We start from the raw sequence: 26,697 nt of genomic DNA on the forward strand, positions 1-26,697 counted from the left end.
AATGTGCACAAGCATGACACTAGAGTGTAGAGAAATGAGCTACCTGTTGGGACACACGCAAATGTCATGCATATAGAACTTGATGGCCTTGGACTGCTCCTTGTTCTTGAAATGGTAATCAGCCAGCAGATAGTACATCTCGTCAATGATTGGAGGTGCAGGAGCACTACCCTCAGGAAGGCATGGGGCCTGAAAGAGATCACAATTCAACATTTTAATGATCATGATTCTCAGTGACAAAATAAGTTAGGAGAGTAACATCAAGAGAGCCAGATTTGAAACTATTTAGCATGTATGAGTCACTGGAGTTCTCCACATTCAGTGTGGGCCCACCGACTGACCTTTTCTGTCATGCCCTCAATGTAGGCTGCCACTTCATCCATGGTGAGGATGGGGGTGTCACTTGTGGGAGCGATGCCAGAAAACCTCCTCAGCAAATTGGCCAATTCTGCAGACACTGTGCTTGTCTTATAGCTGTCAAACTCAGGCAGTGACTTTGGTTTGAAATACTGGAACATGAAGAGGGCATCGCACCACAGCAGCTCAACCTGCAAAACACAAGATTCATTTCACAGGAAACATTAGTGTCATAGTCCTTTGTATTAGAGTGCACCACACACAGCGCCAGAGAAAATGAGTGGTATCGAGTTCTACTGGGGGCTCTCCTCCTGCACTGTGGTATATTGCATAATTACCAGAATGCCAGTCATCTACAGTAAATTCACTGATCCACAACTGTGGGAATGACATCCACCTGGTGGCTGGACACGTGCATTACAAAAATACAAGAGACCAGGGGCTGTAGCCACAAAGCTTCAGTGTAATGAGTCACTCCAGTGGTTAAATTCTGAGAAATGACTGACAATTAGGAGCCGTCTAGATTTTAGTTTATCTGCTTCTGATTCGTGTTTTTTTAAATTATATGCTGTTTTGGTTTCATTGCTAGTTTGGGTAGAGTTAATGCCTTGTTAAGTATTAAGGGTGGGCACAATAAGCTTAGGCTTTAGCCTACACCTTTTTTTCAGTCAGAGAATATCACGTTTGATTTTGTTTTGATTTATTTCTAATACAAGGATTTAGATGTTAAGAAGACACCTACAAAAAGGTCAACAAATGTCAGATTAGCTATACATTTGTAACTTAGATTTCTTAGCAAAGGAGACTATGGCTTTATAAAAAGGAGGAGAGAGAAACGTACAACAGTGGTTGATCTAAATCAGTGCCAGGGTTTCTGTAGGTTTCACCAAGTCAAATTTAAGACTTTTTAAGACCATTGTGAATGAAGTTTAAGACCTATATTTAAGGCCTAAAATTTAGATTTTGTAATTTTAGACTTTAGTCTTTTTACGACCCCGTGGAAACCCTAAAATGTGTTCACATTTCTCACTTAGTGAAGTCATGCTATTACGCAATTAATCCCATTTTGCCGCCTCAATTTATTTCAATAACAGACGTTACAAGCAGACAAAACAACATTAATGGATAAAGCTGACTTCCTCTGTGTTGTGAGGGTCAATGAGGGCACATGTTTGCGTCAATGGCATCTATTTATGTAGGTTTGCCAATACATGTGAGAAATCATACCAATTAGTCAAAGCCCTGAGCCATTTTCACCACCTCTTCACTATTTCACCGCCTCTTTAACACCCTTTGCCTATTATCTAAATAGCAGCTCAGCCACACTGACTTTTTGTTTTAGATTACATAATATAGTGGATAATAAACTTAGCTCACTCTGAGAATCAATTTGTAGTATGTAACTAAATTGACTTTCCCAAAAGCAGCCACTTTAAGATCATAAAACAAATGATAATATACTAAATCATATATTAGGCATGACCAGTGAGGCTTTTAGAAGCATCTGAGTGAGAGACCTGTGGAGATGAGTGGTCCTCAAGGTAGCGGGCCTTGCTCTTCTTACTGGGGTAGGCATATAGGCAGAAAAGGCACTGTTCCAGGGCCATCTCCAACTCCTCTTTGTAGGGATGAGAGTCATTGCTGGAAGAGGCGGCAACCTCTTTTTTCAAAACTTGAACCTATACCAAACAGAAGAATGAAGCTCTGTCAAACTGTTCAAATGGTCCACACACAACTAATTCAGTCACTTTAATAAAGAAGCATATGTCAGGTCTACAGCTGATTTATGTTCATATTTAAGGGCAAGAATGCATAGCAGATACAATGAGTATCATCATTTTCAAAGTGAAGGCAAGCAGCGCATTTACATATCAACTTGGTCAGAATACAGGATTTGCAGAGCGAAGTCGGCAAACAAACTTACATAGAACTTGAGGAGAGCGCCGTCTGAGTTGCAGCACAAAGAGCGACGGCCAAGATACTCATGGGCTGTGTTCAGAAGCATCAGGGAGGAGGGCAGCATGGGAGTGTCTGAGCCATCTGAAAGTGAGACTTGAAAGGGTCACTGTGAAGGCGTAAACACCAAGGGATAACTGAAGGCATACAAACAAGAAGTCAACAAACCATCATCCCCTACAGACGCATGCTGTCGAAGCATACAGTTAAAAGCAGCCTCCTCATGTTTGATGATACGATACAGGATAATCCAAGGCAGAACCGAGAAGAAATAAGGCTCCTTGGGATCGTCGGAAATGTTCATGCTAAGATCAATCAGCTGAAAACACAACCACCACACAATAAATAAAAATGTCACAGAGGCTGATTAGTTTCTTAACATAATGTCACTTTAACAGTATCTTCGGGAAAAGCAGTGTTGTGTTTGGCTTCCTCCTAACCTGAATTAGATTATTTGCCAGTCGAGCCAAGTGGGGAACATTGCTTAGAAGCTCCGAGTCTTTGGTGACGCAGACCTCGGTGCCATCCAGCAACTTTACAATAGTACTGACCCACTCCTCCTTACTAGGGGGAGAGTTGTTGGAAGCAGAGTTGAGCTGCTGCAGGGCTTCATTCAGAGCCAGCTCGCTGCACTCCAAACACTGCCGGTAGTCCTGCAGCTTCAACAGCGAGTTCTGGGCCAGAGAGAGTTCAAATTCAGAGAAGAAGTTGTCAACCAACATACATTACAAAAGACATATAGGTTCAAAATCGATATTTTTGTAATATCTAACCTGCAGTAGCATCAGTTGAGCAGGCCGCTCTGGTGCTGAGCTCACCAACTCCAGAGGTTTACTCCTGCTGCCGTAATTAAGCGTGGGCTGCAGCAGGCGCACAACAGAATCAAAGTCTGCAGACTCAAAGAAGCGCTGGATCTCCTCCAAAGACTGACAGCGCTCCAGAGACTTCAGCCTCTTGTCAATCTGTCCATGGGGATAGAGGAAACCCAAAAGAAACCCACAGTCAAAACAGCTAGAAGCTCTTTGATGGGACTTGCTAATAGTTTTTTTTTTAATTTTTTTTTTTACATTTCTTACTATTGTGCTTAAGGAAAAAAAAAAAGGAAAAGTCAAGATAATAACTGTGCGGTTGATTCAAGGATTTTGATTCTTAGTATATCACACATTCTTTGCAACATTTTCTTTTCCTAACTCATGACAACATGAAGGACATTTCATTTTAACAATTAGCTATAATAATAATAATAATAATAATATGTTGGTAATAAGGGTTATATTGATAAAAGGAAAACGTTGGATTAGCCAGCACACTGACCTCCTCCACGGAGATTGCTGCATCTACACGTAGGTTAGGCAGGCTGATGGTGTAAGGTTTCCCTTCGGGGGTCTTTGGTTTGCTCTGCAACAAACCTACACAGACATCATAGCTCTCCAGGGCCAACTCCATGTCTCCCTGAGAAAGACAAGAAAGACAGACAGACTTACAAGTCACATCTGGCTGAGCTGAAGGGAAAGGACTTGCATAACCAAAGGTCAAGCAAAAACAAACAAAATATAGACTTTACCTGCAGGGCCAAGAATCGTGCCTTGAGCCAGTAGACACGCACCATGACATCAAACCAGTCATCCTCAAACAGGTCTTTTTGGGATGAACCTAAGGCCAGAAGTAACAAATCACTCTGGAAGTGTTGCCCAGGGAATTCTGAGTCAGCTGCATCACTGCCGGGACCAATGCTGCTTCGTCTTGGAGACACTAGACAAGGAAAAAAAATATATAACACGGCACGTGTTGTTCCACAGAAATGATTTTTCAATATTTAGCTAATCATGTATGGCATCATGTTTTTCTGTAATTGCAGTGCCCCCTTTAGGCCAATCAGTCCAATTTGAATGCAAAAAAGCAACAATGACATGTATCACATTTAGGTTTGGCCAAAACTTAAGACAGTAGTGATTGAGATATGCCATACATGGGGGGGAAATGGCAGACATTGTAGCACCCCTCTTGGCTACATACTGTAGGTTCAAAGTTCTGCAGCACAGTACTGTAATGCATCAATCCCAAACAACATTTTGTCCTAACCCTATCACAAAGTATAAGGGTTAGCTCACTGTCACTTACCAGTCTTCCCTTTATTGTGTAACCATTGCTCCAACTGCAACTCCATACACGCTAAGCTCATTGCCAACATTTCCTGTACATGTAGCAGACATAGACACGTATTAGAGGTTATATATTTTGGATTGATTAAAAAAAAAAAAAAAAAAAAAGTTCCAATTCAAGAAGATTTAAACGTCTTTTAGACCCTGGAGTCTGCAGCCGTTTTCAAAATTGTGTCCAGAGTGAGTCCAGAAATATCTGAACTATTAGGGACAACGCCAGCATTTCAATTTTAACTAAACACTTTCAATAAATAGTGTTTTTAGTTTGTTCAAGTAGTTCAAGAAATGAACCAGCCTTGTCATTTACCCGGATGTGTTGGTTGCTGCAGTCCCGAAGCAGAGGGTTAGGAAGACCACTGCTGTGCTTCCTCCAGCTCTGATGGAGCTCCAGTACCACAGCAGTCAGCCCCCGAGGCCACTCCATTGTGAACTTCTGACCCACTGCTTTCAGATAGCGCATCATCACGTCCAGTATACCACCATTGGTCATGTTATTGAGCAGAAAGTTGTGGACATCCTGTTGTTCTACAGAAGGGAATGCACAGTTTGTTAATATGACAGAAACGGCAACATGGCACAACCATGTATTGTAAATACATATTCCACAACGCACCACATACCAGATTCCATGTACTGAACGGAGTCAGCAGGCAAGCAACTCCCATGTAGAGGCTGCATGTCCTCCTTCCCATCACACTGCGTCTCAAGATTACTCAGACTTTCATCATCATTATCAGGATCAAACTTCCTTAGCCTAAGACAGACCAGCAAAAATTGTTTTTCATCAACGTAACTATAACGAGTTGTGTATTAATGCGTCCTATATAAGGCTTAGTGTACAATACCTGGAAGGTAGGTATTTAAAAAGCAGTTCCTGAAAATCAATCTTCTCTTCCTTCTTGCATTTTGTGTTTCGAACACGTGCCGAACGTCGCTTGGCTGTCTCCCCACTATCTTCAACCACGCGTTTCCTTTTCGGAGCCTTCTTCACTTTATCTGTGAGTGAAACTTCCATTGCTGTCACTGTGAACATACAATAGGATAAAAAAAATCAATCTTACAGAATATTAGCTATGCAGTCACATTTACAGTTGTTTTTTAAAATCACACATAGGCAGGTAAAGAAGAAAAGAAATTTCTCTTTATAAAACAACTAACCGACAGGGGGAGCAGAAGTGGTGACCTCCACTGTGTTCTGGGCGGGGGTGATCTGAGGTTGAGTGCTCGGTTGGGGTAGCACTGCTGGCTCAGGGAGGGCCATTGGCGGCAGGGATGAGCTGGGGCTGCTGCTCAGCACGGTGGTCTGGCCCATACTGACAGGGCTGCTGGGTTGGGGGAGGTTCTGGAGGAAGTTCGGGTCACGGTACTCTGACAAGTCAATTCTGCGGCCAAGACTCGGCCGTGGTGGCTCACAGGTGGTCTGATGTCTGTACATTGCAAGAAGGCTTTCACCCACATGCTTCCATCTGAGATACAACAAGGACAGCAGTTCATTAATATTAGCTCAAATTGTCTTAAAAAAGGAGAGGTAACTGATTCACTGTTAAAAAACAAATTAAAAAAATAAAAAGAACGTTGGGCAAAAGTAGATATTACTATAGCCCAGAAAACAATGACTTCAATGTCAGTGGAGCTCAACCAAGAATTTAAGTAAAGTATATCCCGTTTCTGAATTTTCTAGCTTAAATATTATGAGTATTAATTGGTCCACCCTCAGAAAGAGCAAGCTAATTTAAACTTAACCACCCGGAAAGGAAAAGCAAAACCAGACAACACTCACGAGAGGCAGCGGATGGGCCGAATCAGGACGAGGTCAGGTTTTGGTTCGCAGTGAGAGAGAGCCTGTCTGCGCTTCCGTAACTCCAGTGCCTCTTCCACAATGGATTTGCATTCCTCTACCTCCACTTCCACATAGTGAACAGACATATCACTGCAAATGACCCACAGCATAGCACAGCACAGAGGTTCGTCAGTGATGTGAAAGTATAGAGCTGCAGCTGGAGCACATTCTAAAACAGATGGAGGAATAAAATGTGAGCCGGCGTTACCATTTCATGAACATCTGCATCGTGTCCCTCTTCAGACAGGGCTGCTCCTCAAAGATTTTCTCCTTCAACACCAGGCCTTTAGTGTAACAATGATCCCTCTCTAGGGCTTTGGCGATGAAGTACAAACAGCCTGGAAAATGTGTGCAGATGATAGTTACTTTTCTGTCTATACTTGCACTGGTAATGAGAGAGGATACAGAGCAAAGAGTTTATGATGATGTATAACATACAGGTATAGTCACTGAGTGTGTAGAGAATAGTTATGAGGTTGTCCAGGCAGGGCCAGTGGTCCGGGTTACAGTGCAATCCCTCCTCAAAGGCATGTCGAGCCAGTGGAACGCGCACCAGTCGCACAGCCACCTGACCAATTTTGTACCACATGTTCACGTCAGTGGAATCCAAAATAACTGCCTACGAAAAGAGCAGAACAGAATATGCTATGAACGCTCACCACAGTGTTATTCATGTTCATTAAAATGACACATTTAGTTGCACAAAGCATCAGTGACAGGCGACAGGAGTATTAAACAGGCACAATTTCATTTGTTTTACCTCCAAATAAAACTCCATAGCGGTGTCCAGGTCTTCCCGCAATGCAGCCATAGTAGCCAAGTTTTTAAAAGTAGAATATTTCAACATCAGTCCGGGATGCTTGAGACCCACTTTATGATCATCAGAGGGCATGGCCTAAAATATCAGAGGATACATCAAATATGGCACCAAACACAGATTCATCTTAAGGCCGTCAAGCAATGAATGAATAAATGAATAATAACACATACAGCTCTTGTATGTGGGCAGGGATGTCCTTCCACAAAGCCAAATTTAAAGTGCATATTGTAAAATTGATTTAACCAGTGAAACTTAATTTTGGCGCTGTATAGCAGAGAAAACAGAGTAATATTTGGCACTTTGCACAAAAGACACATTTTCTTAACAATAGTACACAACTGATAACCAATGAACACCCTTTAACATTCTCACCAAAAACCAAACAAGTGACTATACAACTGAAGACTATTTCAGCACCAGTTCCTGAAATGTGTTCAGAGGACTTAAAAACCAAAGGACTGCTGCAATGTGTGTGTGAAATAGCTTACTTATGAATACTGATCAGTATTTAATTGCTCTAAATAAGAGTTTTCTGCCAAATGTTTCACACATGTGTATTACGTTATTACGGAGGTAAATCAAGTTCTTTCACATCATAAATCCCAGCCATTTCTGGAAATCATGCAGAATTTGCTCTGCACCAAAACAAGTGACAGTCCTCGCTGACTGAATGGAGGGTATTGCTGTGATTATGTGAGACCATCACCACCTTGACAGGGTATACTGTGTAATGTGTTACCTCTTTGAGCAGTGGAGTTTTGAGAAGCTCATGATAGGCCTTGGCAGAATCCTCAAACTTGTCATGTTTTTGCAGATCTAAGGCTTTGTGATAGAGAGCAAATGCTTCGGCTTCCTGCGGACAGAAATAGAAGCAAAATCAGACAACTTATATAGATCTACAGAGAGAGAAAAAATCTTGCTGATTCATCTTGCTGATTCATCTGCATGTAGGCTGTACCTGAGCCTCTTTTGTCTGACTCTTGCTACTTCTCAAGGGGTCTTGAGACTCATCTGCAGCTGCTGAAGCAGCATTCAGTGCTGCTATGCGAATCTGTATAAAACAACACAGAAAAAGAGGCATACCCTTTTAGCAAGCAGATATGGGGGAGCAAGTAAGAGCAGAATAGTCTGCACAATCACAGCTACCGAAAATGCAATCAAAAATGAAAAGCCTTACCATTTTAAAGACCTTCTTCCACCTTCAGTTTGAAGCTTTTGATTGGACCTAGAGATGTATGGAAAACGAACAAAGAGAGGAAAATAAAAGCAGGCAAGACAACAATTTAGCAAGAAAATGTAGCTAAAGTTATGTAGGGAAAACACAGAGAAAACCATGTTGTATGTCCCATCCATCATGTTTTATCAAGTACATCTATGGTCCGATCACCAGGCAGAGAATCACCTACTAATTCATTAAAAGTCTTTCATTAACCAATGCCAGTCAAAAGCCTCTGCATTATTCATTCACTTTGGGTAATACTGAGTGTATGTGAGAGCTTCTATGGCTTAATAAACCTCAACTCGACCGAGAGAAGAGCAAGGCAACCTGCTGTAGTCAATTGTTAACACTTGACACTATAGCTATTTGAGAGCGGCTTGGGAGCGACTAGCTAACTCTACCAAAATGCCACCCAAAACTTAGCATGGTTAGCATAGCTCTGCAACGGAGCATTGCTGCAGTTTGTTCTGAGCAAGTATAACGTTAAAGTTTCACTGGTGAATAACTCCGGACAGCAGGTAGTAAATAGGTAAATATACCTCCTTGACGAGCAAGCAAATTCAACTGGCTAACAGCTCACATTATTTTCTGAGCTAGCTTGATATTAGCAGACACATCTTATGAGCTAGCTAGTGTTTCACCGGGTGACCATCACTTGCAAAGCTGGGCGACTTACCGTTCATCACCGTGTTAACTGCATTTGTAACGTTTTTATTACTACAGCAAGGCAGCGAACTCTAAACAACACTGCGGTCATAAGTGGACGTGAGGCACAAAGCAAGTTTGAAACTTCATTTATTCATCATCCTTTGTTGTTGTTAACGTTACGAGCGTTTGCGTCACAGCATGCTACCCGCCAATTAGTAAGGTCGTCACTCATTGGTCAATACGCTGTGGTGTCTTCATGTGACCAATCATATATTATGGTATTGGGTGAAACCACACCACCCACTGAAATGTCATTTACCACAAAGGTAAATCATTTCAAGTCACTAATTGCTTTCAAAAAACGACCGAAGTTATTTTCGAAATTAAATAAACAAAACTAACTATTTAAAAGTGTGTTTACCTGTGCATTTGGTAATTTTGAAAACAAGTTTTCAAACTTTGTCAAAATTGTGTTAAGCCATCTTAAAGTACAGATATTAGCCTATATATTTATTTTTGGATATACTTTTCAATTATGGAAACACACCTTACCGTGTAATGTTAAGTACAAACGTGATCAAACATGTAATTTATAGTTAATATAGGGAAAAGGACAGTTTTCCTCTGATGAACTAAACCTGTGGTCAAACATTTTTTTTTACATACATTATTGCTAAAGCAATATATAATACAAGACTATATAGATTATAATAATAACCAGGTAGGTTATTATTTCTTATAAATCAGTGTACTCTGTTTTATACATTAACAGTCAGCATTAATGTGGAACTTGTATGGTAAACAGACAACCACTAGAGGGCAAACTTTTATTTTATAATCCAGTAAAAATGTTTTCTCTGAGATTCAGGTGGTACTTTTTTGAATCACAGGATTGACCAAACAGTTTCACCTTTAGCTGATCTGCTTTGCATTGGCTTATTGTGATATTAAATTGTGATACTTATATCAGAATAACATTGTTATTAATATATTTGTAACACAGCAGACAGATTATGCACAACAGTGCAAAGCAGTATCATCTTTTTACAAAAGGTGGTTTTCCTCACCTCTTCCATCAGACAGAATTTCAAGAGTTGGTACTGTTACGTGCCAGATACATTATGTCTTTGTCAGGATTTATGGCAAATTGCAACAACCGCAGTTTTTAGTAGTAACCGTATACTGTTTTGTCCTCAGTGACCCTGTCTGTTGCAGTGCCTTGTTGCTCCACCGCTTATCCCCGCCTCCTCCATCTCCAACACTCATCCTCACCCCACCCCATCTCTCCCTTGGCTGAGACTGGCTAGCTGCTACCTTTATCAATTCCTTCTGTCAGCATGCCTGCAAAAAAAAAGCTTACGTCACAGTCATTACTGGCTCTATAAAAGCCAGTGTAATGCAGATTCACTGTGCAGTCAACCCAGCTACATTCCTAGACATAGAGCAGCCGGTTTCTCGAGTCATGGCTTCCACCGGCTTTGACCCTTACTTCCCTTCTACTTACAAGAGGAGGGTCGTTGTGCGCAGTGCAGGATATGGAGCTGGAGGAGGAATAGGATCAAGGTCTGCCTACTCCAGCCACTCCGCCCCAATAACTTCCTATGCATCTTCACGCAGAAGTTATCCAACACACACCCGAGCTATTTCCAGCTACTCCTCCATCCTTTCTGCTCCAGAGTCTGCAGCTGCCACTGAACTTCGCCTTGACCAAGCAGCCCAGGTCAGCTCTGAGTTCAAAGTACTGCGGACCCAGGAGAAGGCTGATCTGCAGGACCTGAATGACCGCTTTGTAAACTTCATTGACAGGGTCCATGAACTGGAGCAGCAGAACAAGTTGCTGGAGACTGAACTCCTGCTGCTCAGGCAGAGGCAGGCGGAGCCGTCCAACCTTCGGGCCCTGTATGAGCATGAGCTCCGCCAGCTCCGTGCTGCTGTGGAAGAGGCCCGCCATGAGAAGCAAGCAGCCCAGCACCACAGGGATGAGATGGAGAACGTGTTAGGTAACATGCAAAAACGCTATGAGGAGGAAGTGCTCGGCAGAGAGGAAGCAGAAGGCATGCTCATGGATGCCAGGAAGGGAGCAGATGAAGCTGCACTGGCCCGGGCTGAGCTGGAGAAAAGAGTTGGGACCCTGCTGGATGAGCTGGCCTTCCTGAAGCGCCTCTGTGAGAGTGAGATTGCAGAGCTGCAGGCCCAAATACAATTAAGCGCAGAGGTGTCAGTGGAGATGGAGGTCGTCAAACCTGACCTATCCGCTGCTCTCCGTGACATCCGAGCCCAATATGAGAAGCTGGCCCATCGCAACCTCCAATCAGCCGAAGAATGGTTCTGCAACAAGGTAAATGTGATGACAGTGAGCACTTCCCGCAACACAGAGGGTGCACGTAACGCCAAAGACGAGGCTGCAGAATACCGCCGGCTCCTCAAAGCCAGGACGCTGGAGATCGATGCCTGCCGTGAGATGAATCAAGCTCTGGAAAACCAACTACAGCACGTGGAAGAGAAACAGAGTGCTGAGATCTCTGCACTGCAGGTGAGTAACAGAACGACCCTGAAATAAAGGAGCACAGCTGACAATATCCTAACTATGATTAAAAAGATATAAGCACATTTATTTTGGCAATTGAGATGAGTCTTATTGCCAGTTATAGAGCATGCAATGATACCCCAAAAAGATTAACTAACATGCAATATTTAGCATCCAGCCTATAATGTGCCTTTTACTTTATCTTTTCTATTACAGGATGCGATAAGTCAACTGGAGGAAGAGTTGAGGGCAAACAAGAATGACATGGCTCGCTACATGAAAGATTACCAGGACCTCTTGAACGTGAAGATGGCCTTGGATATTGAGATTGCAGCCTACAGGTGAGTGTCTCATACACTTCCCAGGGTTTTGTATATTAAGTGCAGGATTTAAATGAATGGCACCAACACCAAAAATTCAGCATCTCATTCACTTGATGTGATGTGTGTCTTATTCTATCAGGAAGCTCCTTGAAGGAGAAGAGAACCGTCTAAATGTGGCGGGACCGGGGTCCTTCAACGTTTACTCCCAAGCCACGTACTCTGCTCCGTCCTACGGAAGAAGCCAGTTCTCCATGCCGTTTTCAGCCGCTTCAGCTTCAGCTCCGTACGTGCTGAGCTCCCGCTTGTATACTTCATCACTCTTCACAGAGGAGACGATATCCGCAAGCCAAGCACAGCAGGCGGAGGCCAGCCCTCCTCAAGAGGAGGAGGAGGTGAAGGAAGAGCAGGTGGAAGAGGAAGATAAGGAAGAAGAAGAGGAGAGACAGGGAGAAGAGAAGGAGGAGGAGGAGGAGGAAGCAGAGGAAGATCAGGGAAAAGAGGGGGAGGAAGAGGTGGAGGAGGTGGAAGAAAAGGAGAAGGAAAAACAAGAAGAGGAAGAAGCAGATGGAGAAGGTTAGTGTGGTCATTTGGTTTAGTTGATATGCGATATGTGTGTTGTAAATGAATTCTAACTTATCTCTCTCCCCCCCCCCCCCACATGGTTTTGGAAATGAAGAGGGTAAAGCAGAGGATGGAGAAAAAGAAGATGAGGAGGAAGGAGGAGAGGAGGACGCCAAGCAGCAAGAGGAAGAGGGTGACGACGAGGGTGAGAAGGAGGAAAAAGAAACTGAAAAGCAAGAGGAGGTGGAGGCCGAAGAGAAAAAAATGGAAAACCCATAAATACAAAAGTTTAAATTGAAATGCTTTAAAAAAACTGCTAGCATTGCAGCAGAAGGATGTCTTCTCCGGTGCTCGATATGTACAGAGATAGCTCTCTAATTCAAACCAAATTAAAATCTCTTGAAATCAGAAGTCAACATGTTGGTGAACAAATGCTCTGTATGATCAACTTGAGTGACCAACAGCATGTACGCAAACTGTACCAGCTAAGAAATGAAACACTGTAAAAGCTTGATGATGATGAAGATAGGGTGTGACAAGTGTCTAGAGTAGAAAGTCTGCTTTGAGGAGATTTGTTTGCAAACACCTGTGTGTTTTACTGTCACCAGTACATGCCTGTACTGTATGTGCAATACCCAGTTTGAAATGCCTTACTTCAAGTCCTCACTTTGTGCTTTAAATCCATGATGTGCTGCGTTAAACTCCAATAAAGCCTTGAAGCCTTGTCAACCCAGAGCTGCCCCCAGGCTTTTCATTTGTACTTATAATAGGAGGAGTTGCAATGACGTGTCAGAACAAATCATATTTAGCACAAATAAACCCATTAGCAGACAATTATATTGAATGTCTAAGCTCTGTGACTCACTTTCACAAGCAAGGACAGATAGTTTCACTGGCTAATTTCATTCAGAATGTTCCTTTCTCCCCAAAATTTTAATGAAGGTTAATGGAAAAAGTACATATGACAGCCAAAGAGCCCTTGGGCCTATCCATATTAATAAATCAGTCTACACTTGACTAGAAGGGAGGGCTGCAGCAAACCAGCAAAGTCAGCAAGTCTGGGTTGTTTGAGATTCTTTCAGCAAAAGACACCGAGCCAACCTTTGATATGAAAAACCCACACAAATCAAGTATATCAGACAGGTTTGAGGTTCACATCTTCAACATGATCTGCCAATAAAACATCATTAGATTTCTCTTGACTTCGCTAAACCACAGTCTAAGGAAGAATTGAGTTGCAGTTTTTTTTTTTTGGTCTTTATCTCAAGTCAGCAGGTCGTCTCGGCCCTGATGTGCCTGTACAGTCTCTGTGTGATCAGTGAGCTGACACCGGTGTTTTTCCTGCTGCCTCACCCTCAGCCACATCACTGTCTATAAATCACTGAAACCTTTATGACTCAGCTAGTTTGCTGCACCAAAGAATCTGGCTAAGTGTCAACTCTTGCAGGACAGCAAGAGAGAGAGAGAGAGAGAAAGAAAAGGAGGAAGAGCAATTTCATTATTGTATTAGGAAGAGAGAGGTTGAGTAGAAATGGGGTGGGGGGGGAGAGAGAGAGAGAGAGAGAGAGAGAGGAAGCAGAAACATATCTCGCTGCACTAAACCTTGACAGAGGACAGACTGTTCTTTACCCAGAAAAGAGGTGGCGAGATCAGGGGCTTCCTTAAGGCACCTGCAGAGATGCAATCCCCATCACACAAACACACACTCTCTGTCTCCTCTTCTCACACACACACACACACACACACACACACACACACACACACACACACACACACACACACACACACACACACACTTTAACACAAACATACACAAGAGTGGATGTGGAGTGGGAGCTTCTGTTTGATATCTCTTAAGCTACTTTGAAATATTGCATCATCTTATAACTCTTATAACATATGCACATAACTTTTTCTACATGTCTTACATGTTCTGGCTCTGTTCTTGCATGTGTAAAAGCAATGCCCTAAACTGTATCTCCCCTCCTGCTTCACCCTCCTTATCCTGAGTTTACCCCACCCTGAGCTAAACTACAGTATCCTCCTCCTTCTGTTGCTACAGTAAAACCAGAGCCAGTCCAAAGGAGCACTCAATTTAATCACCAGAAATTGCACTTTGCAATGAATTTGGATGCACTTACTCACAACATTCACCACTCAAAAAGATAGCAATACTGTAAATGCTTTCTTATTGATTAGAAGTACACTACTGATGTACTACTGGCTGCATTTTAACACACAAACCACCCTGCAGACAGAATACTGAAGTAGTGATAAAGCTCTTTACAATATATACAGTAATCCCTCAGGTGCTCATATTGTATAATTTGTGTCACATACAGTCAATGGAGGCTTGTGTGTGTGTGTGTGTGTGTGTGTGTGTGTGTGTGTGTGTGTGTGTGTGTTCGTGTGTGTGTGTGTGTGTGTGTGTGTGAGGGTATGGTGGGACACTGACCCATGGTAAATGTAGCACATCAGAGCAAAGCTGTATTGTTTTTTATTATCACATTTCATCTTTCAGATATTGAGTTTCATCCCGTTTCATCTGTCACATTTATGGTGTGAACGGACTGGTATATAAATCTTATAACACCCTCTCCCTCTCTTGGGCATACACTATGTCAGAAGGGGGGGATGCCCATCACTGATGCTCACTGAGACCTCTCAGCTGTATAATGCTTTAATGGAAAACGGAGAGCTGAAGGTGCAGCAGGAGACATCGGCAGCAGCTCCTGTAAAAAGTTTCAGTGTCGTCCAGTTACCCCTAAAACAGTACTACGACTGTTTTTAATGTCATAGTCCGGTATAGAAAAATTTGACTTCTTGACATTTATCTATTCCTATTTAACAGCACATTGTCTAAAGGCTGGCTTGGTCGCAGAGTCATGAAACGTCTACATAAGGAAAAGAATATCGGCTTTCCATTACAACTAATGCATTGACTGCTTTGGACTCGATGTCAGAAATCTAATCTGCAAACCAGAGAAGCGGAAAAACAATGGTTATCATTTGCTTTTGTTCTCACATAATAACATTTCAGATTACAACCACATTGATGTTGAGGTGGAATGCTGCACCTTAGCGCACCCACAAGTACACACCTGCAGTTGAAAAACACAAAAAACATTCAATCCCATTGAATACTGGGGGGGTGGAATCAGAAAGAGTTCATGCTTTCCACGTCTTTGAAAGCCTGACACCTTGAGAAAAACGCTTTTCCTCCTGAGTATGTTTTTTTTCTTCTTAGGTGGGTGTGCACACTCCTCTCTAAGGCCTCTCTAAGGCCCCGGTCCAGACAGAGAGGATGGTCATGCTGCAGTCTGCCCATTGTCAGACAGCCACGCTTTGTCTCCACAAAGAAAAGGAAGTCTTAGATAAGAGTTGTGGCTCCCTCTGCTGATCTCGGAGAATCAACCTAATTAAAAGGGTCTGTCGAATGGGCCTTCACATTGGCCAGGAAGAAAGCAGACAGAGACTATTTTATTAAAAAATGTGGCTCTCACACTCTAAAAATAGATAGGCTACTCACTTCTTCTGGTGTACACATAGCTACAGTGTTCAGATAGCCTTGTGTGCCCACTCAGTGGTGTAAGGTAGTTACGACGGGCCCCAGTGCGCACTACTGTACACACAGAAACCTTCATCGCATATCACATATGACAAAAATACCAAAGTAAATAAGAAATTATTCATTTCAGGTGTGCAAAATGTTCACCTTGCAGCGAAAAATGCCGTTTTGAATCCAAATGTGTAATTTGTGTGATTTGTGTGAATCAGATAAGTTTACTTGTTTTTTTTTAAAGTGCCCTGTACTGATGTGCCTTTGCGTGGGCATGTATATCGAACATCACTGTTATTATTTTAATGTGAGTTCTTTGAACACAGGGGTATTTCCGAGGTGGCAATCTGAATCGCTCACAAGTCACTCTCACTCTCTGCCCAACACAATGTTGGAGGGCCTGCTCTGTCTATGGTCCCGCCACCCCTGAGCCCCATTGCAACTGCACTGCCTGCACTGTCTACTGTATATTTAAGCCCCTTTGCCCACTACAGCCGTACAAAGGATGCTTCAGTGAGTCAGATGGAGACAAATGTGGGAGCCTCAGGGCACATTCATTCTCATGCATCACAACCTGGAAATGAGATTTTCAAGAGACTTGTGGATATAAATGTGCTGCTAACCCTAACTTACCTTCAGAAGACACACGCATTAACACTATATATATATCCTGGTGTCATGTCTGTATTTCATACAACATAATACCATGGTGAGACGCGACTGACGTCATGTGGCAAGAGCTAAAGAAACATGGCCTTTATAAAACATTCTGTAAAAAGTAGAAAAGTTTGGATATAACCTGCACCAAAAGCCAACTGCAAATCAACTTCTGCCCCCAGGATGTTCAGCCATTGTACCCAGACAGTACATTGACCTATCTGCACAACATTGCAGGACTGGGCTATTACCTGATTCTGCTGCCAGACAGCCAGGTGGATGCTGAGGCCCAATTTGCCTCTGGCGTCATGCAGTCCTGGCAGTGGACCCATAAACCCATTAGGCCTTTTGTTTGCTTTTGTCTCAGGAACTGAACAGCCTCAGTGGGGGCTACGACCGGTGTTTAGAGCCCTACCACTCAGAAGTCTCTGAAGCAGTGCAGTTCCTCACATCATAGAAATCACAGTTCACTGACTTTAGTAGAGTCAGCCGCTGAAGTCAGCCACATGGGAGTCTAGTCGGGTCAAGCTTTATTCAAATAGTACAGTTCATCCATATGGATGCATGATGTGCTTTCCATCTTTGTGCATCCCATAAAAATTTAACACACAGGGGCTTATGCACTCAAGCATGTACACACACAAACTAGTTAATGCTCTGGAGTGTAGGAAGGTGGAAGGTAAATAGGGAGCACATGTATTATTATTATTATTATTGTTATTATTTCAGCAGCTGTCTGTCATGCTAAATGTTCATTCATAATGTGTCTGTTTGGCCCTTAGGCGAAGTAAATACACAGGATGCCCTTGTTTGAGGACAAAAACAGTAGCTTCATATTGTTGTTATCTACAATAACGACAGCCCACTCTCACAACAGCACTCACCTATTTCCATTTACCTCCCACATGGTCAGATGTTTTTTTTTTTTTACCACCATTACTAAAATGATGCACCTATGGGAGTTTTAAAAGGAGGATGTCTGAGACATAGCACAATCTGACCTAAATTAGAAGATGTGAGGGGTTTGGGATCTCCTGTGAAGACTGTGTCTACTCCTATTGCTTACAGAGCATTGAACTCGGGATGAACTCTAGAGTTCAACTCTGCTTGTCAAGCTGTCACACACACACACACACACACACACACACACACACACACACACACACACACACACACACACACACACACACACACACACACACACACACACACACACACACACACACTAATGTGAGGCATGCACACACTAACACACACTCAGACCAGCACACCTTTTGAATTTAATGACTCTTTTTTTTAATTCTTTTTGGGTGGGAAAATGAGGTAATAGTTCCAAAGAGGCGAGAATTTAAAACGCCACAATGAAATGTGACACAATCTTGAGGTCTTGTCAGGAACAGTCTATTGTATGCAATAGCACAAAGCAGTCAGGTGATGGCAATATTGTATTCCTTTTTGCAGATTTGATTGTTTTTAACTTTTTAATAGCCCAAAAGCGACTCTTCACATTTTATAAGAATTGTGTGAGATATTGCCAAAGGAATAAAGAGAATCAGAGGTGAGAAGGGCATGAGTGGATTTGAAGCCCCTTTACAATAAATTCCGATAGTCAGCAGGCACCTACAGTACAGCTCAGTCAGAAATAGGTCACAATAATCATGTGTAACAGCTCAAGCCATAACCTTGGAAATTCTACATGTAGCGGCAAAATACATTTCTAGTACCCAATTTTCAGGTTGAGCTCAGTTAATGTGTTTGAATCCTTAAGCTGTGTCAGGTTTGTAAACAAAAAACAGAAAGAAAATACACTACTGGGTAAAAAAAAAAAGAAAAAAAAAAAAATCAAACTACATCTTTATGCCTCTGTGTAACTTCACTTTAGTATTGTGTGGTGAAAATGTTATTATCTGAAGGCCTAGAATAGAATAGACTCTCAGTTGTCAAAAGCTTTGTCCTTTGTAAAATAATAGACATAATTCAATAATAGCTTTCAATCAGACTGTGTAGTATTGTGTTAGTGCTAATTCACCACAAGCTGTGTTTTAAAGCACCTACCTCACAATCGATGGGGGTGGGGGGGGGGTGGGGGGTGGGGGGGGCTAGATGAACATCACCCTGTCAAAGGGAACAACAAAAGCAGTGGATAGCTGAACATTATTGACAGCACCATTTGGCTGACCAGTGGCTGCAGCACACGCACACACACACACACACACACACACACACACACACACACACACACACACACACACACACACACACACACACACACACACACACACACACACACACACACACACACACACACACCACATCATGGGCAAACAAAAAAGTCTAAGTGGACTACCAGATCTCAGCCAGCAGCTGTAAATTACTTCACTGGTCAGACAGGGAAGGAGGGTGGTCGGCGTTATTTGTGATATACTGGCAGTGTTATAATGACATTTAAATTAAAGTCAGTATAGCCTCATTGATGGAAAGGTTTAACACAATTGTGTTGGTCATACTTCCCTTTGATTTTCTAAACACTTACTTCAAATATATGTGTGTGTGTGTGTGTGTGTGTGTGTGTGAGTGTGTGAGAGTAGGCCTGTATGATTATGTCCCAGGTCTAGTCCATTTATGCTCACTCAGAAATACTAGGTCATCTTTAAACCAGTCAACGTGAGGAGCAGCAGCATGAGTTTGCAATTCAATCTCATTTTAAATTAAAAACAATAACTTGGGGATAACTTATTTATGACACATCAGTGATTTACAACTCTGTTTTCAATGAATTATTCTCATTGTCAAATGGTGTGCCAGTGGTTCTAAAACCGGAGTGCCGACACCATCAGGAGTCCCTGAAGCAAAACGAGGGACAGGTCAGTCTCATTATAATTTCCCAGAATTCAATTTGAGTTCATTTGAGGTTGATGAGGAATAACTACAACTATCGATTGACTGATGTCTAGGGCATAATAGCCTAGATAGCGGACGAAGTTCCTACAGACGAACACTTGATGAAATGCGTGTCTGTGGTGTAGTGTGGGCTTGTGTTGTTGTGGGGGTAGCTAGTTATTGGAAACTCGTGGTTCACGCCTATCTTCTCTCTTCTCCCAGCCGTGTGTGCCCTCCTCTCCCCTCCCCGTTTACAAGTCATGGCGGAACTGTAGACCTCAGGACGAGCAGGAGTGCACCGCCCGTCCTCGTCTTAGCAATTGTATATAGTTATTTATTTATTCAGCTAACTTTACATCTTTCCCCGAAATGACCCGTTGGATTCCTACTAAAAAAGAGAAGTACGGAGTCGGTAAGTTCTCAAATGTAGCTACGTGTGTTTTGCTAGTGGACAGCTCGCCGAGTAAACTCCCAGCTAAACATACTTCAAGGGAATTTGCGGATTGTTGAAGTTGGGTAACAAGTTGTTGGCGACTTTGTTGTTGGTAGTACATGGCGGGCATCGACACTGTAGACTGTCAGGCAAACTTGTATTATTATTTGACAGAGTAGCCTACCCAATATTTATATTTACCCTCATTGTCCCTGGCAACACTAGATAATTGGTTGTAGCAAGAAATTACTTGTGTTACTGTAATAGGTGGTGAGGGGAAAAGAGCCAATAGTTAAATGAGCATACCAGTCATTCCTTTACTTATCCTCGCTGAGCTGACTTGTGGATTTGCAGTGAACTTAAATGAATCCACACTTTGCTGGAAGGTCCCTTGAAGCCCCCCTAAAGCATTCCTGTAGGGCTCCACATGGGAGTCTCTGCTGTGACTGTACTGTTAGCCTATGCATGTCAGATAAGAGAACAGAATTAGCATAGACATTGGGTTTGTCAGTTGTCGCTTGGCTACACCCTACGCTATAGGGCATAACTGTGTCTGTTTTTTGAGGCTATTGGACACTTTTTGTGTTCCTTTCAAATTCATAGTTTTGCCATGTATGTGGTCTGCAATGGCTTGCAATAAGGTGCGGCCCTGTTACAATGTGTTTGTGGGCTTAGTGTGCATGCATGTTCATGCTATCAGGTAGTCCTTCGCGCCCTCAATCCAAAGCACTAACTACTAGGCTTCATAAGAAATACTTATCAGTTTTACTATAATGACTTATTGTCAGCACAGTTTGGCTAGTCATTGGTTACCTACTGACTCACTGCTAGTTCTGCAGAGTTATGACACACGTGAGAGTGTTTCCTGGTGTACAGCAGATGCCTTTCACATGAGGAAAACCCTGCATGTGTGGACTGAATGATGTGTGATTCAGAGCCCAGGACTGGAAATACTTTGCTTTAAAAGAAAGTGTTGTGTTGTGACTAAAAACAATTTAAGCAACAAATGCAGGTGGGTATGAAGTGCTCTGCTGCACACTACCCACTTGGTTATATATGACCTTGTTCTAGCAGCTGATGTTGAGGAATTTCTTAGTGTTAATCCTTTTAGATCCCTGTATTGCGTTCAAAAGTGTTGCTCTGCAAGATTGTGTAGACTGTGCCATTCTCCTCCGGCCATTCGCCCCAGAAACGGGGCAGGAGTCACTAACCCTGTATTTAATCCTGAAAATGCCATCGGACCCTGTACAAGGTCTTACAGTATTAATCTGATTAGTCAACCCAGGCTGTGCCCAAATACAGGCAACTACATTTTGACATGAAAGAGGAGTCGCAAGATTTCTGATAATATCAATTATGTCAAGCTAGCTAACATGGAAATGTGGATAATATGGGGCTTAAGATATCACAATCTCCTATGGTGAATTTGTGACACCATGATAATAGGATAGCTTCTTAAGTTTTACATCCTGAAGTGAGGCACTGGCACTAGAGACTCAAATGAAGCATTGAAATCATGTTTACCTTGTTTGCATCCATAATGACATCCCATGGCTTTATTAGATTTCAGGGGCTGGTCTCAATGAGCAGTCATGTGAACATTATTATTATTTTTTTTTTCAAAACCCAAATATAGCTGGCCATTTTTATTGACAGCGTACATGAACAACATGACACATTTCTTGCCAACTAATGCCCTTACCAAATACCAATAATCCAGGAAGTTAAAGGGAAACTCCACTAACTTTAGACATCTGTTAAGTGTGGGAACATTGTTTGTGGAACACTGAATATGTGAAAAAAGCTCCTATAAAGCAAAAAAAAAAAAAGTGTCGTTTGAGTCAGCGTCGGCTGGTGCTGAAGACTGCAAGTTTGAAAATGAAAACAAATCTGGGGAGTCAGAAAGAAGTGTGGTTAAGAGAGGTTACACACCAACCAGACGGCCGACCATCGGCAGAAAAGGCAGTCGGACTGATCAGTCGGGTCCCCGAGGTCCAAAAAAATGCCTCAAAACACTAAGGCGACGCCGACTTGAGCGTACGCTCTGCGCGTAATACGTCTCCATAGCAGCAGGCGGCCCTTCTTTGTATTGTTTCCCAGAAAATGAAAACCGGCAGCTGATAGGACGAACGCGTCACGTGGGTCTTTTTTTCTCCGGAAATTCACAGCCAGACTGTCATGGCGGCTTGTTCAGACTACGATCTCATATTGTACTAAAATAGTTCACCGAAACGTGTTTCTGAAAACACTTTAAGTGAGAAATAGGCCATGCAGTTGCTGAATCTGTCTTCATTTCAGATCGACAAAGGTCAGTTTTTAAAGGATTTTCGTCAGATTTTGAGAGGCTCATCCGCTCGCCATTTCCGGGTGAGTCCCGACTACCCTGTATCCGACTGAGCATGTCGGGTCGGCCAAAATGAAGGCCGACGGCTCCTCCGACGGACAGCGGCACGGAACACACCGAACAGACTCGAGTCACCGACCTCGCCAGACTGTCCGACGGCCGATAATCGGCTCTGTGTGTCAGCGCCTTAACAGACCTCTGTAGCCCTCTTCTCTTTGAAGCTTGAGCTCTGCTTGAGCCTAGCGGCTTGAGGCTACATTATCTGCTACCAGAATAACGCAACCCAATCTCTACCCGAACTGGCGGCAGTTGAGTTGCATTGTGGGTATGTAGGCACCAGGTTTTGACAAGAAGGAAGAATATCTCTGGTTCTGCTACTTCAATTTTGATCAGTTTTAGTAGTTTCTTTTTTTTTTTTTTTAAACCGTACATCATATATCAAACAATGTTAGAGTGAATACAGTGCTAGATTGGTGGAGTGCTCTTTAAAGAGCCCTTCCAAAAATGTTTTTATACATATTAAAGTTCTGTGGGTTGAATAATAATTTGTGTCTGATAGGGGTTTTTCCACCAAGAAAGTCAATAAACTAGTCAAAAATTCTTAAAAGTGCATCAGCTTTTTCTCCCTCTTTGAAAAGTTAATATCTTGAATATGCAAATATGTTTCATTTCCAATGTTAAAACGCTGCAAGATGTCTCCTACTTCACTGAGGCATCAGGTGGTTTATCGGCTTTATCGGTTTTAAGCCCCCAACGTCTCCTTCCAGGCAGCGCTGCCTGGAACGCACTAGGATTATGCAATGGTTAGGGTTAGGGTTAGGTGCCTTGAAGTCAATGGTCACAGCGCTGCCTTGAAGTCGATTATGCAATGGTTAGGGTTAGGGTTAGGTGCCTTGAAGTCTACGGTCACAGCACTGCCTGGAAGGAGACGTTGGGGGCTTAAAACGCCATCAACCTTTTATATATATATATATATATATATATATATCTACATCCATTGTTCAATAATGTACTCATAATGTTTTACAATTGGTCACAAGCAGCACTACCTTTTTAGTTTCTTTAAGGAAGTGCCATTCGAGCCACTGAAGTCATAAAGACTTATGCTTGTACTCACTGTGGTCGTGTGTACAGTGTTTTTTCAAGTACTGAGCCACAACTTTGTAATATTATGCAATAAATAACCAATAAGTTGTTTGGTCTGCAGGTACTGCGCGTACATCGTATTAGCAAACCAAATATAAAGCTGTTGAATTTGCGGCCTCCGTAGCTCGCAATCAACACACCCCTGTTTGTTCTGCCAGTGAGTGAAGTGTTCTCAGTTTTGATTGACTGATCAGATGGCCGGATGTTTAGTTATGCCTTTTAAAACTCTGACTTCATTTCAGAGTAGTAGTAGAATTTGGCAACCTGGAGGAAGACATTGGTGCTTTTTTTTTCTTTCTCCATCAAGAGAAGGCAATTGTAATTTTCTTTTGTAGCAGGGTTTTTAACTAGAATTAAAAGATGAGCCCATACTGGTCTAATTTCCTTCGGCCCTATTAGCTTTGAACTTGAGAATTATCTCTCTGATTTATGGATAACATATAAGGACTTATTAGCTGGAGCAGTTTTAAGAGCTCCAGATCGTCTCCGGCTGTCTAGACGGTAGACGGGAATCGAAAGGCTTTTCTGCCGAGGCATTTATGTTTAGAAATATCCTGCCTAAGGAGAACTGGCTCTAAAACAAACCTTAATAGACTCTCTTTTACCTAATGACTTCTTTTCTTCTTCCTTTTTAGATATACTGTGTCTTTCCCTACTTTGGTAGCATTGTACGTGATAGATATATTGAGATATATGATACATCGCTGGATGGTGACTTACTAAAGACCTTTACGAATTCATAATAAATGCCGTTTTTTTAAAATCTACTACCTCCTGTCTTTCATTGATTTTAAACTAAAATATGACCCTATTTATTGTGATGATTGTTTATGTATTTGATAGTTTGGGATGTAACATGTTTTGCTTACAAGCTCTACTGTACAAGTGGAGCGATGTTTGTTAAATCAGAATCTGTTTGTCTAGCATGGCATATGTCTGCCCCATTTCAAGCTGTAAGATTTCATTTCTTGCATGTGTTTGATTGAAGGCTTTTCCTGCTGAGAATCAGAATCTATTAAGTGGACCTGTCGATCTGTATGTGCAAGGATTGGTTGCATCTTGCATCATATTGTTTGTATTTGTTTTCATGGCCATAATAACTTGGAATAGTTTTACTCTCACACCCAGCCAGTCAGCGAAAACAATGGATTCTCATTGAGACGTGTTAGCTGTGATGAGCCGCCAGCAGCTGCTCAAACCTTTCAGCCGTGGTGTTATTTAATTGTTGTCTAATCCACTTCTGTGATAAGTCATTTAGAGTGAATCAGGCTGACTGGCTTTGATTTAACATTAGTATGCACATTAACTTGAACCTGCACAGATTGAGGCTTTATGGGAATTTACAGCAGCAGGCTTCAGACTCTGCATTTCAAGTTTAAGAGGAAGATGGCGTGTCTCAGAGTTGTACAGATGAGCTGTGCCTTGGCAGCACAGTCAGCTAATGTTGCCTTTAGTTTAGACTGCGTGGCATCACAACACACTCAGCTGGGTGCCTGCCACTGGCATGTTGCCACGCTGTTGCCAGGCCCAGACACTGTGTCAAGTTGGTGAATGGACCATTGTCACTCTCGGCATGACCAGAGGCAGATGTCATTTTTTTTTTTCAGTGCACGTTTTATTCGATATTGTTCCGGCTGCACAAATCATTTCCTGGTGAGAGAATTTTCAGTGTGTCAGGAACATCTTTTGCAATCAATCCACACAGTATGTCACTGTGTTAGCTCCAAAGGCCTGAACTTTCTGTTCAAATCAAAGTGGTTTGTAAGGTCAGAACTTAGAGATACCAAAACTGTGATGTGAGGGAACATTTAAACTGTTGATTTATTGGGAGAAAAAAAAAAGAACGTAAGAAAGGTGTCATTGGTCTTAGGTATAGGTGGCAGTGTTTCTGAACCCATCTAAGTTTCAGTGTTTGTTTTCCTTTATGATGAGGGATCTCACAGTGAGGCGTCAATCACACGTGAACCTGCGCAGATGATATCCTAACAACATCTCCGCCATTTGGGTCTAACCTAATATTTTAAGAGCACCATGGGCTGGTTACACAAACGCAGTCTTAACCTAAAAACTGATCCGTGTGGAGAAGATAAGTCCTGGCAAATCTATCTTGTGTGGAGGATGTCATGGAGAAACATCCAGGCAGCCACATTCACACAGTTTTGTCAAGTTTTGGTATTCAGACTGAAGTGTGATAAGCCGAGCCAGTTGAATCGTGCTGTGAAATCTAGCCTCCAGCAACAAGCATTATCACCATGCAAGTCAGGGCAGAGCTCTGCTCATAGTTCCTCTATCTGACTATGAGAGTGGCTGCTCTCTATTGCTGCTCCCTCAAGTCATGACAAAGACCTTTGCTACAGTATTGTTTGCCAAGGTTTCTGTTTTGCAACTTCTGTCTGGTTGTGTGTGTGTGTGTGTGTGTGTGTGTGTACGTAGGTGTGTGCGTGCTTTCGTGTGCCCGCGCAGACGTATTCTTGTGTGATCCCTCCCATATGTGACCGGGTTCAAGAGTTAAAAAGGAAAGACAGGAGTCGCCTCCAGGAAAGCTGTTAGGTTAATAACTGCGTGAAGGGAAGGGCAGGGCTCACAGGTGAGCCGGTTGGCAGAAGCACAACCTGCAGAGTGTACCTATTGACCAAAGGCCGCAGCGTTTTGATGATATCAGAAGGGTGAGTTGCCATCGCCATTTTAGCTCCACTCCTCCCTTTTTTTTTTTTTTTTTTTTTTCACTACTCTGAAGCTACCTGCTCTAGCACAGTCCCATTTACTGGAACGTTAAACACAGCCTCAGGACATCTGTTTCAATTAAGAGTCGTCAAAATGCATTAAAGGTTTGAGTCACACAGGCCTGCTGCACGAGTATACAGCCTGCTGTTACAAAAAGCAGTAAGATAAGGAATAAATCAAAGGTCAAGATTGGTTACCTTTTCCTGGGAGAAACTGCAAACCTCTGATCCAGAACTTAAAAAAACAAAAAAACAACCTCTATGCAATGAGTGATTGAAAGGGGATCTAGAGTTTTTCATCATTAACTTGACGTCAAGTAGGAACAAAACTTGTGTAACAGTATTTATTGCATGTTGTGTGTGTTTCTCCTGTTGAAACGATCCTGCTTTGTCCTTCAGCAATCTACAACTATGAGCCCCGGGGTGAGCAGGAGCTGTGCCTGCAGGTGGGGGACACGGTGCACATACTCGAGAAATTGGAAGGTGAGCATGCCTGAACGCACAGGCCCCGACTCATCCCTCTTCTACTTTTCTAAAGCAAG

At 42.5% G+C, this 26,697-nt stretch overlaps 3 protein-coding genes across 13 annotated transcripts in view; 2 read left to right on the forward strand and 1 right to left on the reverse strand.

Moving 5' to 3' along the window:
• Positions 1-9,204, reverse strand: part of cabin1 (calcineurin binding protein 1) — a 35,064-nt gene extending 25,860 nt beyond the window's left edge. For all 9 annotated transcript variants that reach the window (XM_078250231.1, XM_078250226.1, XM_078250229.1 and 6 more), the window contains exons 1-22: positions 9,031-9,204; positions 8,313-8,360; positions 8,094-8,186; positions 7,875-7,988; positions 7,076-7,210; positions 6,754-6,934; positions 6,524-6,653; positions 6,256-6,405; positions 5,634-5,941; positions 5,321-5,498; positions 5,096-5,229; positions 4,783-5,000; positions 4,435-4,507; positions 3,878-4,065; positions 3,628-3,765; positions 3,087-3,275; positions 2,754-2,987; positions 2,482-2,632; positions 2,282-2,397; positions 1,875-2,036; positions 342-548; positions 44-189 (exon numbers count right to left, since the gene is read on the reverse strand). In XM_078250231.1, the coding sequence (XP_078106357.1) occupies positions 44-189; positions 342-548; positions 1,875-2,036; positions 2,282-2,397; positions 2,482-2,632; positions 2,754-2,987; positions 3,087-3,275; positions 3,628-3,765; positions 3,878-4,065; positions 4,435-4,507; positions 4,783-5,000; positions 5,096-5,229; positions 5,321-5,498; positions 5,634-5,941; positions 6,256-6,405; positions 6,524-6,653; positions 6,754-6,934; positions 7,076-7,210; positions 7,875-7,988; positions 8,094-8,186; positions 8,313-8,315 (3,248 nt within the window). In that variant the 5' untranslated portion in view covers positions 8,316-8,360; positions 9,031-9,204. The remainder of the gene's footprint in view (positions 1-43; positions 190-341; positions 549-1,874; positions 2,037-2,281; positions 2,398-2,481; positions 2,633-2,753; positions 2,988-3,086; positions 3,276-3,627; positions 3,766-3,877; positions 4,066-4,434; positions 4,508-4,782; positions 5,001-5,095; positions 5,230-5,320; positions 5,499-5,633; positions 5,942-6,255; positions 6,406-6,523; positions 6,654-6,753; positions 6,935-7,075; positions 7,211-7,874; positions 7,989-8,093; positions 8,187-8,312; positions 8,361-9,030) is intronic.
• A 1,085-nt stretch (positions 9,205-10,289) lies between these two features.
• neflb (neurofilament light chain b) lies at positions 10,290-12,692 on the forward strand. The gene is made up of 4 exons (XM_078249609.1): positions 10,290-11,535; positions 11,746-11,870; positions 11,992-12,364; positions 12,531-12,692. Exons 1-4 carry the CDS (start codon positions 10,399-10,401, stop codon positions 12,690-12,692), a joined length of 1,797 nt encoding a protein of 598 aa, XP_078105735.1. The 5' UTR covers positions 10,290-10,398.
• A 7,046-nt stretch (positions 12,693-19,738) lies between these two features.
• Positions 19,739-26,697, forward strand: part of dock5 (dedicator of cytokinesis 5) — a 39,759-nt gene continuing 32,800 nt past the window's right edge. Inside the window, exons 1-2 of one of the 3 annotated variants that reach the window (XM_078250264.1) lie at positions 19,739-19,921; positions 26,555-26,638. In XM_078250264.1, coding sequence (XP_078106390.1) covers positions 19,879-19,921; positions 26,555-26,638 — 127 coding nt within the window. In that variant the 5' untranslated portion in view covers positions 19,739-19,878. The remainder of the gene's footprint in view (positions 19,922-26,554; positions 26,639-26,697) is intronic. The other 2 variants (XM_078250262.1, XM_078250263.1) reach the window with 2 other exon arrangements.

The sequence above is a fragment of the Sander vitreus genome, chromosome 5, assembly GCF_031162955.1.
Source record: "Sander vitreus isolate 19-12246 chromosome 5, sanVit1, whole genome shotgun sequence".
Lineage (NCBI taxonomy): Eukaryota > Metazoa > Chordata > Actinopteri > Perciformes > Percidae > Sander > Sander vitreus.

What these genes read in the sequence shown, in the direction of transcription:
- neflb (XM_078249609.1), top strand. Translation starts at nt 10,399, where the DNA reads ATGCAGATTCACTGTGCAGTCAACCCAGCTACATTCCTAGACATAGAG. An exon ending in CTGAGATCTCTGCACTGCAG is followed by an intron (nt 11,536 to 11,745) that starts GTGAGTAACAGA and finishes TTTCTATTACAG; the next exon opens with GATGCGATAAGTCAACTGGA. An exon ending in GAAAAGAGGGGGAGGAAGAG is followed by an intron (nt 12,365 to 12,530) that starts GTGGAGGAGGTG and finishes GGAAATGAAGAG; the next exon opens with GGTAAAGCAGAGGATGGAGA.